General features: G+C 41.5%; 1 protein-coding gene across 2 annotated transcripts in view; it reads left to right on the forward strand.

The window, feature by feature from the left end:
- Nucleotides 1-12,601, forward strand: part of OCA2 (OCA2 melanosomal transmembrane protein) — a 526,634-nt gene that overhangs the window by 129,288 nt on the left and 384,745 nt on the right. For both annotated transcript variants that reach the window (XM_027572901.1, XM_027572904.1), the window contains exon 10: nucleotides 11,179-11,250. In XM_027572901.1, coding sequence (XP_027428702.1) covers nucleotides 11,179-11,250 — 72 coding nt within the window. The remainder of the gene's footprint in view (nucleotides 1-11,178; nucleotides 11,251-12,601) is intronic.

The raw sequence follows: 12,601 nt of genomic DNA on the forward strand, positions 1-12,601 counted from the left end.
AAACTTGGTCTTGCTGATCTTCTGGGGGAGGGGCCCATCGTAGTGATTCTCAAATATCCTTGCCTGAGGTGGAATTGCACTCCCCTTGCAGGGGATCGGGGCTAGGTAATCTGCTCAGGTTTGGTCTCGGGAGCTTTTGTTCCCTGCAAGCTTTCCCTACAGCTTTGGAGGACGAGAGTGAAAATGGCGGCCTCCCAATCTCCGCCCTGGAGGAGCTGAGAACTGAGAACAGACCAAAATACACCACAAATCTAGTGTGTGGCACTGATCTATTCACAAGCCTGGTCATATTTGATCATATTCTTTTTTTTTCCTCTCTTTTTTCTTTCCCTTTCTTTTCCCGCGTTTCAGGTCTCTTCTGATTTGTTTAGTGTATATTTTACTGGGGTCATTGTTACCCTGTTAGCATTTTGTTCTCTCATTCATCTGTTCTCCTCTGGACAAAATGACAAGACAGAAAAACTCACCTCAAAAAAAGAACAAGAGGCAGTACTGACTGACAGGAACCTAATCAATATGGACATTAGTGAGATGTCGGAACTAGAGTTCAGAATGATGATTTGAAAGATACTAGCTGGGCTTAAAAAAAGCATGGAAGATACTAGAGAAACCCTTTCTGGAGAAATAAAAGAACTAAAATCTAACCAAGTCGAAATCAAAAAGGCTATTAATAGGTGCAAACAAAAATGGAGGCTCTAACTGATGGGATAAATGAGGCAGAAAGAGAACTTGGAGTCCCACTCCTCAGTGAGCCCCCAGAGAAAAGCAGTCAATCACTCCTGTCTCCCCAGTCTCCAGCCGCACTCCATGCTAACCCAGACTGTGACCCAGCATTTCTATCTCTGGCACATGACCCTGTTTGGAGTCTCCAAACCCAGCAGATTTCGTGGTGCACTCCCACACCGCTTCTCCCAGGGGAGGAAGGGGAGCCTCCCCGGATCTGCCACTTGTTGAGTCCCTGCTGGAAGAACAGTGGCCCGACTGTGCTGTGGATCATGGTTTATGTCAACCCTGAGCTGAGAGCCCACTCTTTGGCTTCATCTTTGCTGCTGGCTTCCCTGCTCTGATACCTGGGAGTTCTGTCACACTCAGGCACCCCCGCTCTTCCTGTTGCCCCAAGGGTCCTGAGACCACACTGTCCCAGCGGGGGTTCCACCCCCTACTTAGCCACTGGAGCAACATCCCTCAGCAGAGCAGACTTCTAAAAGTTCCGATTTTGTGCTGGGCTGCTCTATCACTTGCCGGTAGCTGGCTGACAGAGTCTCCCTCCTGCTGTAGTCTATCTTCCCTGTATATCGCCTTGGATTCACCTTTCCTCACATCCTGCCTTCCAGAAAGTGGTCACTCTTCTGTTTGGAGCATTGCTACCATTCTTTTCTTTGATCTCCTGTTGAGTTCGTAGGTGTTCAGAATGGTTTGATACCTATCTAGCTGAATTCCTGGGACTAGACAAAAGTTAGGTCTCCTACTCCGCCTCCATCTTGCTCCTCCTCCTTAGTCAACATTTTCTGTGTTCACAGCTCACCGAAATATCCCAGTGACTGACAACCCACTGCTTTCTGCTCTGCTGGGACTTGATGGCAGGACTGTTGTCTGAACAGCATCTCTGAGGCTCTGCTCAGACTGGTATTTGTCATGCCTGCTTGTGTGGCCTCAGTGGACTAGTGGGGCTGTGCATTGACTCCCAGATAACCTGTGGCCCTTCCCAGGGTGTATGTTCTTTCATTTCTTCCTTCTGGATGCATTTTGAGAGGAGAATCCCAGTAGCGATTATGGTTTTGGAAACATTGCAGAGAGGCATATGTGAATCTATGTTTAACTAGCATCTCCCATGCCTGTTGGCCCACAGGGTCTTCTGTTGAGCTAAGATTATCAACACTTCAAGGAACTCAAGATCTTTGGAATGCACTTAATGTTCCACCCATCTTCCATGTTATGTGAGACTCAGCAGAGCAATGGCTGAAGGTGCTGCTAGTTAGAAGGGGGCCTCACAAGTAGTGTACAGGGTGAGAGGTCATGGCCGGTTCCAAGCGCCCAAGGATCATTCAAGCCCAATGTGGTTAGTCTCAGGACAGGGTGAAGCAGAAGGCAGAGAACACTGATTCAAAATGAGGATAATGTTTGGGTTCCAAGGCACTGGTTCTAATGAAGACCTGGATCACTGTGGTGTCCTTTGATAGTGTCACTTTCTCTGTCTCTCTCCCTCAACTCTTTCCTCCCCCTCTCTTATGTTCTCATTTTTCTCCTTCCCGTTTTCTTTCTTCTTGCGCTAGTGTAAGGCTATATTGTCATAGTAGCCGAATATGTAGTATTTTTTATGTAATAGAATAACTGACATAACTGAATATAACTGATTTAAGCCCTTAATGAGATCATAAGGAATGCAGTTAAAGTGGAACTTTATCATCACCTTTGCAATCTACTGCATAATACATTAAAAGTGGTTGCCTTTATTAACAGAGGCTCTGCAATTAGTATGACACCTGTCAAGGTTGTTGGAACCTACATTGCTCAGAATAGTTTACTGACATTTTGAAACAACTTTGCCTGTGTTATTTGTAAAAAAAAAAAAAGTTAAAAAAGCATTGCATCACATAAAAGTTATCTCGGTGACCACTGTTGAGAAAAGTTGCATTTCAATGTAGATTGTGAACTTAATTTTAGGTTTCTGTAGTATATCACACATAGCAGGCAAAATATAGAGGTACATTGTTGTTCATGAAAGCTGTTTCTAAAATTATTTGAAACCTCTGAGCAGAATGCATTTATGTGCAGACGCATGAAATTACAGTGCTTTAATTTATTATTTCATGAAGTTTTCAGTGATTTTAATGTCAAGTGCGTTAAAAACCACTTTTGACCAATTAGAAAAATGTTCTATGTAATGCTTTTCAAAAATAGAAAAAAATAAGACAAATGGAACCTGCCTTGGAACCATGGTGAGAAGGAAAAGAACTTTGCTTCTTGGCAACCTGCCTCATTGGATTAAACAAAAGCAGAGGAAATTAACACACATTCAGGCTGCTTAGAACTCACTCAAGGCTCCGTGCTTTCTTGAAGTTTGTTGATCCACAACATTTTCCTTTAATTCTTTCTCACTGTTCTTTATTCTTTCTCATATACACACATAAAAAGCAGGGAAGACGTGCAATTTTTTTGGCAAGTAGTTTGTTTGTTTTTGAATGAGAAATGATGAAATTAAACCCAAACCTCTCCTGACCATGGCCCAATTGCCTGTCCTTGACTGCTGGCCCCTCCTCTCCTTCCCTTCTGCCGCTGACACTGAAGCCCCTTTTGGCCCTGACACCTATTCGGAGCTGAGTCTCCCTCCTTCTCTGGGTGTCCTGTGTCCTGACTGTGTCATACCTTCAGGCCTCTCTGTCCTATGACATCCCTCACTCTGTTTACCAAACACTCATTTCTTGTTTACAGGGACTGGGCTCCACACAGCCAGGGCACTCCTGTCTCTTTATTGCTGATTCCTCAATGCTGGGAGCAGTGCCCAGTGCACTGTTGCTATTTTTCAATTAAAGTAAGCATCTTGTTTTGAAAGCTCCTTATATTTTGATGGTATTAATTTCAGCTTTCCAAATTTAGGAAGATATTGCCATGGAATTCTGGAATGAAAAGGATCCTTGGGGTCATCTGATTTGAATCCATATGTTCTTTTTGTTTAAAAAAATTTTTTTTTGCTTTTTTACTGTAAATTGTATGCTGAATAGGATCCTACGTTTTGTCTTTGATTTAGGTTTAGCAATGTCTTGGAGGATAGAAGCATGCCTTTTTTTAAATTAAAGTTTTAATTTTGACATAGCTGCATATTCACATGTAGTTGAAAGAAATACAGTGATTCCCTGTACTCTTTATCCACTTTCCCCCAATGGTAATACTGTGGGGATGGGAGAAATTTCCCTTCTTTCTTGCCTACATTCTTTGGCTGATCTTTTAGGGTTCCCGAGTCAATTCCAGCATGGGAGTCCCACCAACACCCAGAAATTCTGACACTTGAGAATTTAACTCATTTATGACACTACTCAGGGATAGCATCAGATTCCATAGGTTAAGCATTCAGTGCCTACTCCTGACTTCAGAAACCAGTCATAAGCCCCAGGCTTCTGACCAACTGACAACAAATTAGAGGTTCCAACAACTTCCTCCTCAGGTTTGATTAATTTGCTAGAGTGGCTCACGGAACTCAGGGAAACACTTACGTTTATCAGTTTATTAAAGAATGTGAAGAGATACATATGGCAAGGTCCCCAAGAAAAGAGCTTCTGTTGTCATGGAGCTTGGGGCCCACCCAGCTTGATGGCATGTGGAAGTGTTCTAGTTCCTCAAGCATGGAAGCTCTCTGAAAATAAGGACCAAAAGCTATCCTCATGTGTTTTTATGGAGACTTCATTACATAGTAATGATTAAATAAGTCATTGGATATTGGTCAATGCAGCCCCTCTACCCTCTCTGGAGGTTGGGGAGTGAAATTAAGTTTTAATCCTCTAATCACATGGTTGGTCCTTCTGGCAACCAGCCACTGCCCTTGAGTGGGGTCCAAAAGTCACCTTCATTAATGACAAGACACCCATTTCATTTATTTATTTATTTATATTTATTTATTTACTTATTTAAATTTTTAATTTAAATTCCAGTTAGTTAACATATAGTGTAATATTAGTTTCCAGCGTACAATATGGTGATTCAAAACTTCCATACAATACCTGGTGCTTATCATGACAAGTGCATTCCTTTTCTTAAAGTTTTTATTTAAATTCTAGTTAGTTAACATATAGTGTCATATTAGTTTCAGGTGTACAATTTAGTGATTCAGCACTTCTCTATAACACCTGGTGCTCATCAACACAAGTGCACTCTTTAATCTCATTTCACTTTTATAGCTCTGAAGTGTTTTCAGGAACTGTGGATGAAGATTAGATATATCTGAGAAACAAATGTTGGTCATCTGAATGACAAAAGATATATTTTTATCATTATATCACAGTTGGTTTGGTAATTAAGTTGACAGAAGATAGATTAATAGGAGAAAACAAATTAATTTTGTACATATAGGAGCCCCCCAAAATATAAGCCTCAAAGAAATGACCAGAGTAGGCAGCTTTTATATCTTTTAGATAAGAAAACAACACATTTGTGAAGAATTGACAAGACAAAGGGGTTTGGGCTTGGGTAGTAAATTAGTGAAGTAACAAGGCTTGTTTATATAGCCTTCTCAGCCCTGAGTTCCCTATTTCTGGTGATGAGGATGGCATCTACCCTCCTAGTCCAGGGAAAATACCTTTCACATGGGAGATTTATTTTTTTTCTTTTCAGGGGGACAAAAAAGGTTTAGAGTGTCTTTTTTATAACAGCTGTTTCCAAGTAACTTTATTTTTAAAATTTTATATATTTTAAAAATATTTCATGTATTTATTTGACAGGGAGAGACATAGTGAGAGAAGGAACACAAGCAGGGGGAGTGGGAGAGGGAGAAGCAGGCTTCCTGCTGAGCAGGGAGCCTGGTGGGGGGCTCGATCCTAGGACCCTGGCCGGGATCATGACCTGAGCTGAAGGCAGACGCTGAATGACTGAGCCACCCAGGCGCCCCTCTCAAGTAACTTTAATTAAAAATAATCAATATGCCATCAGGGAAATCCAAATCAAAACCTCAATGAGATATCACCTCACACCAGTCAGAATGGCTAAAATTAACAAGTCAGGAAATGACAGATTTTGGTGGGGTTGCAGAGAAAGGGGAACCCTCCTACACTGTTGGTGGGAATGCAAGCTGGTGCAACCACTCTGGAAAACAGTGTGGAGGTTCCTCAAAAAGTTGAAAATAGAGCTACCATACGATCCAGCAATTGCACTACTGGGTATTTACCCCAAAGATACAAATGTAGGGATCCGAAGGGGTACGTGCACTCTGATGTTTATAGCAGCAATGTCCACAATAGCCAAACTATGGAAAGAGCCAAGATACCCATCAATAGATGAATGGATAAAGAAGATGTGGTATATATATACAATGGAATATTATGCATCCATCAAAAGGAATGAAATCTTGCCATTTGCAATGACGTGGATGGAACTGGAGGGTATTATGCTGAGTGAAATAAGTCAATCAGAGAAAGACATGTATCATATGATCTTACTGATATCAGGAATTCTTTTTTTTAATTTTTTATTCTTATGTTAATCACCATACATTACATCATTAGTTTTGGATGTAGTGTTCCATGATTCATTGTTTGTGCATAATACCCAGTGCTCCATGCAGAACGTGCCCTCTTTAACACCCATCACCAGGCTAACCCATTCCCCCCACCCCCTTCCTCTCTAGAACCCTCAGTTTGTTTTTCAGAGTCCATCATCTCTCATGGTGCATCTTCCCCTCCGATTTCCCCCCCTTCATTCTTCCCCTCCTGCTATCTTCTTTTTTTTATATGAGGAATTCTTAGTCTCAGGAAACAAACTGAGGGTTGCTGGAGTGGTGGGGGGCAGGAGGCATGGGGTGACTGGGTGACAGACACTGGGGAGGGTATGTGCTATGGTGAGCACTGTGAATTGTGTAAGACTGTTGAATCACAGACCTGTACCTCTGAAACAAATAATATATGTGAAAAAAAAGAAGAAGATAGTAGGAAGGGAAAAACGAAGGGAGGAAATTGGAGGGGGAGATGAACCATGAGAGACTATGGGCTCTGAGAAACAAACTGAGGGTTCTAGAGGGGAGAGGGGTGGGGGGATGGGTTAGCCTGGTGATGGGTATTAAAGAGGGCATGTATTGAATGGAGCACTGGGTGTTATATGCAAACAGTGAATCACAGAACACTGCATCAAAAACTAATGATGTAATGTATGGTGATTAACACAACATAATAAAAAAAACTATGCAAAAAAATAATCAATATGCCAAAGTGGCATATTTTGGGTCTGGCATATTCAGCTCCTCTTTACAAAACTATAGTAGAAAAATCACAATCAGGTTATTAATGTAACCACATTCAAGATACAGAACATTTCCATTCCCACAAGGACTCCTCATGTTACCCTTTTGTATTCACACCCAATTCCTTCCATTCCTTATAATCCCCTTCCCACTGACAATTACTAATCTGCCCCCTATTTCTATAATTTTATCATTTCAAGAATGTTGCTTCTATCAGTGGTTTGTACCTTTTCACCATGACATAGATGTTTAACCACTCACCTCTTGAAGAACATCTGATTATTTCTAGTTTGGGGCAGTTACAAATAAAGCTGCTATGATTATTCATGTACAGGTTTTCTGTGAACATGGGTTTTCATTTCTCTGGAATAAAATGTCTGGGATGGAATTGATGGGTTAGTTGGTTAGTTGCTTGTTTAGTTTTTTGGACCGTTTTCATTCCTACAAGCAACATGTGAGTGAGCCAGTCTGCATCCTTGCCAGCATTTGGTGTTGTTTCTACTTTTTATTTTAACCATCCTCCTAGATGTGCTGGGAAATCTCATTGTTTCTAGCCCCAAAGCCCCTTCGGGACTCTGTGGGAGAAACATCTGCCCCACTGTTCTCCCTCCAGCTTGTTCTGAGGAGCAGATCCATGGCTGTGTTTAGTTTCCCCCGCTGGTGGGTCATGAGCTCTATGAGGGGCACTGCTGGCTTTAGTTTCCTGGCCATCCCCTGAGAACGGTTGTCTACCACTGCCTGGACACTGTGCCTTGACTGTTATGTGAATAGGAAGCAGCCTCACTTGAATTTCATTTTGGAGGCACTAGCCTCCTCCAGAGGTCTTGTGATGGAATGGGGTGGTTCTTATCTCAGGAGTCCCTGACTGTTGGGCAGAGGTGCTCCCTTCTATGTCCTGGGGCCTGGAGTGTCCATCTGTGCTGAGGGCAGAGGGGCTCCATCCTGTGTTCACCAACCCTTAGCACCTATCTCAGTCTGTTTTGGCTGCTGTAATGCAATACCACTGACTGGGTGCCTCATCAACAACAAATTTATTTCTCACAGTTTTGGGGACACAGAAACATTCAGACTATAATATTCTACCCCTGGCTTCCCAAAATTTATGTCCTTCTTTAATGCAAAATACATTCATTCCATTTCAATAACCTAGAAGTCCTAACTCATTCTAGCATTAACTTAAAAGTCTGAAGTCCTGAGTCTCATCTAAATAGCATCTAAATCAGATATGGATCAGAGTCAATGTATATCTGGAGACAAATTTCTCCCAGCTCTGAACCAAAGATGTTGAATGTGTGAACTCAAATGTGCTTCCAAAATGCAATGGTTGAACAGGCATAGGATAGATATTCCCATTACAGAAGGGAGAAATAGGAAAGGTGAAAGGATTGATAGGTCCCTGGCAAGTTCAAAACCAGTGAGGGTCCTGCCTTCACTGCTTTAGGTAGCCCTGCCCTCATGACTTTGCAGGACACACCCTATTCTGCAGGCTGGAATCAAAGGCCTGTGGCTCTACTTGTCTACTGCTGTCCTGGGCATTGCCCTAGCAGGGGCTTTCTGCTGTGATCTTATGCTCTTGTTGGTCCTATGCCTGGGTCCAAAGCCTAGGGCTCCAGGAGGTCCATTCTTCAAAATCTAGGTGGAGAAAGCCATGCCCCCTGTGCTTTGTTGGGTGCACTAGGTCCACTTGAGCCCACGATGTGAAGCAGTGCCAAGCAGCATTGGCTCACCCTTTGAAATCTTTCTGCCATGTAGGCCTTTGCACTCTGGGCCTAGAATGGGAGGGGCAGCCCTGATGATCTCTGAAATATCTTCTGGGCTATTCTTTCACTGTGTTGGATGGTAGGTCTGGGCTTCTGTCTAGACGGCTGACTATTCTCCCCATTGTCTTGATGACTAGCTCCTAGCTTCTGTTGAGATGTCAGATCCAAACTGATAACCTTACCAAATTTGGCCATGCCCTTTGTGTTCTCTCCTAAATAAACTTTCTCATTTATTTCAGTTTGGATAGACTGAGAATTCCAAATTTTAAAGTTTGGCTTCCTTTTTGATTAACCATTCCATCTTTAAGTCATTTCTCACTTCTCTCATTTTACTCCAAGCATTGAAGAGTAATCAGGCAGCACTTTCATCTCTTTGCTTAAAAATCTCCTCAGCCAGTTAGCCAATTTCATCCCTTACAAGTTCTACCTTGCACAAATAAGATGCAAACACAATTCAACCAAGTCCTTTGCCACTTTATAACAAGGATCACCTATTCTCCATTGTTCAGTAATATGTTCCTCATTCTGTCTGAGACCTCCTCAGAATGGCCTTTACCATTGATATTTCACCAACATTTTGTGTTCACAACCACTTAGGTATTCTCTATGAAGACTGAGGCTTCTCCTCAGACTGCTTTCCTTCTGGGCCCTCACCAGAATTGCTTTTAATGGTCTGTTAGTAACGATGTAGGCTTTTCTTGGTGTGCCCCTCCAGACTCTTCCACCCATTACCCAGTTCCAAAGCTGCTTCCACATTTTTAAGGATTATAGCAGTGTCCCCACTTCTCAGTACTAGTTTCTTAGGGCTGCTATAGCAAAATGCCACAAACTGAGTGGCTTATAAATGGCAGTTCTGGAGGCATTAGGTGAGGGCCTTCTTATGGGTTGCAGACTTTTCATTGTATCCTCACATGGTAGAAGAAGCAAGAGATCTCTCTGGATCCTCTTTTATAAGGTCACTAATCCCATTCATGAGGAATCCATCCTCATGACCTCATGACCTCCCAAAACTGCACCTTCTAATACCATCATTTTAGGGATTAGAATTTCAACATATGAATTTTGGGAGGACACAAACTTTCAGACCACAGCAGCAACTATTAGCATGATACAGTTTTAGAATGTTCCATCACCCCATAAAGACCGCTAGGGCCCATTTGCAATCAGTCTCTATTGTTACCTCTAGCCTTAGGCAACCCTGATCTTTCTGTCTCTCTAAATTAACCTCTTCTGGACAGTTCATATAAATGGAATGACACAATATACAGTCTTTCGTGTTTGACTTCTCTCACTTTGCATAATGCATTTTGGTTCATTCATAACAGAGCATGTGTCAGTAGTTCCATGTTGTAACATATACTACTTTTTTTATTCACTTACCATGGATAAACATTTGGAATGTTACCAGTTTTTGTCTATTTTGAATAATGTTGCTTTGAACATTTATGCTTTATGTGAATTATTAAAAGATCAAGGCATAGTAAATTTTTAAGAGTTTATTTGAGCAAAAATTTGTTTGAATTGGGCAGTGCCAAACTGGCAGTGTTTAGGAGTGCTCTACCAACAGGAGGTATGGAAAAGACTTTTACAGGGAAAAGGGGGAAGTGTAGCAAGGAAATAATTTGTTTAGCTATAGCTTAAGTGTTTGCCATATTTGGGAAGTCTAGTTGGCTGTTTATGATGAGTTGTCCTTAGATTTTGATTTCTTAACCTTGAGGCATTTATTATAAGCTTAGATTTTGGTTTGCTTAGTAGGCTGCTAAGGTGTTAGAGCCACTTCAGTTTAATGGCCTCGTTTAATTAATTTAATAGAACATATGTTTTCATTTCTCTTGAGAAATTCCTAGGAGTTGAATTTCTGATTATATGGTAATTATTTAACTTACTAAGAAACTGCCAAGCTTTTCCATGATGGCTGCACCATTTTACATTCCCACCAGCAATGTTGGAGGGTTCCAATTTCTCTGCATCCTTGCCTTTCTTCATATTTTGTCTCAGAAATTCCGTGTCCATTTGAATTATAATTAAACAGAAAAAGTACTTTCATGATTCAGTGATAACACCGAAGTCTCAATTAGATTAAGCATTTGACAATATACCTTTGGTTTAATAACAGTCTCAGTAATTGGGCAGAATTGATTTATGTTGTGAAACTAATGGTCTAGTTGCCTAGGGATAATATGGTAAATAATTAATGACAATTTACTGCAGGCTTCCTTATAGAACATACTGTAGCCTTCTGCTTCTACTTCTGGGTCATCTAATTATTCAGGAAATGAAATCAGCTTTCTTTAGAAGGCAGACTGGTGCTATTTGTGTGTGACTCTGAAACAGCAAGACCCATGATTTATTTATTTTCTTAATAGATATGGTACAGAATGGCTGACATTAATGGATACAAATAGCAATATAGGCTTTTGTGTGTTTTAAACCCCTGTGGATCAGAATGACATAATTTCCTATGTTCCTTTCCAGATTGTTCACAGAACCCTGGCGGCCATGTTGGGTTCCCTTGCGGCATTAGCAGTGCTGGCAGTGATTGGAGATGTAAGTTGTAACATTTTGAATCAATGGCTTACCACTCCATAGGGTATAAGATTCAAAGACAGTCTAGGAATTAGGTGTTAGCTGGTGATTTTCATTCTTTCGTATACTCTTTCCACATTTCTCCCTCAGGAACCATGCTTGAAGCATGAACTAACAAACCTTTCAACATTGATGAGTATTTTTCATTTGACTTTATCACACACACATTTTTTATTCCCCATTTTGATTGAGGAAAGGCTTATCATGGCCACTCATTTGCCCCAGGCTATACAGCTGAGTGGTGTTAGAGTTGACTTTGTGCTGTCAGCCCTTGGGAACTAGAGGGGGTCATCCTGCCTGGAGCAGAGGTGAGAAATGGTGAGGTTGGCGTTCTGTCTTGCAGACATCAGGAGGTCCCTAGAGATGTGTGTTTGGGGGTTGATGGCACATAATCAGTGTCTGTGTGTGGCTTGTCTGGCAGGAACATAGGAGTGAATGTAGGGAGGCAGGAGAGGCCAAGCACCCACTGAAAATGGAGGCCTGCCATTGTTTGAGGAGCAGTACTGGAACCAAACAAGGTGGCAGCACACAGAAGTGGATTTGAAAACAACTCTATAGAATTCAGAAGAGTGTTCTGCAAAGTGCTACTATAGGCCATCCAGTCAACCAAAGAATAATAACTGGTTTAAAAAACTATGGGAGCTATGTTCAGTTATTATTTATTTATTTATTTATTTATTTATTTATTTATTTTTATTTTTTCTTGGCTAGAGTTGGTATAAACAAATACTAACTCTAGGGTAAAATGTCCCAGAGTCCTAAAACTTATACATAAGCCACTGTTACTTTTATTAATTCTTAAGCAGTAGTATAGTAGGAGTTATTTTGTTTTAGAAAACGTTAATGTGGCACACAGCCTGTGCTGTGGTTAGCTCTCTGGGCCACTGTGCAGTCCTTTCCCAACAACTAGAGTCTAAAAGTGCCCTCACTTTACACTCCATGTTCCCATTTCCCCATGACTCCAGCCTTCCCTACTCTTCAGGGTTGTTAGAAGATGAAGTGAGAGTGGATGGACAACTGGTGAGTAGGACAAGTGTGACCTTCAGTTATTGCCATCCTGGCCTCATAGTCCAACACCAAGGAAGGCATGTTGGGACCTCACAACCTCAAGGGTCAATCCTGCAATTCAGGCTATAGTTCTTCATGGAGTTGCCAGGGACAGGATTTAAGAAATTTGCTTTTCTTATAAATAAATGCATAGGCTTGACATTATTATGCCTTGGGTCACAAGTGGTTTTCATTGATATACTCTAATTTCAAAGGCAAGGGGATGGTGTGATTTTTGACTCTGGCCCAATGAGTGCGCTTCCCA

This window comes from Zalophus californianus, chromosome 6 (assembly GCF_009762305.2).
Source record: "Zalophus californianus isolate mZalCal1 chromosome 6, mZalCal1.pri.v2, whole genome shotgun sequence".
NCBI lineage: Eukaryota > Metazoa > Chordata > Mammalia > Carnivora > Otariidae > Zalophus > Zalophus californianus.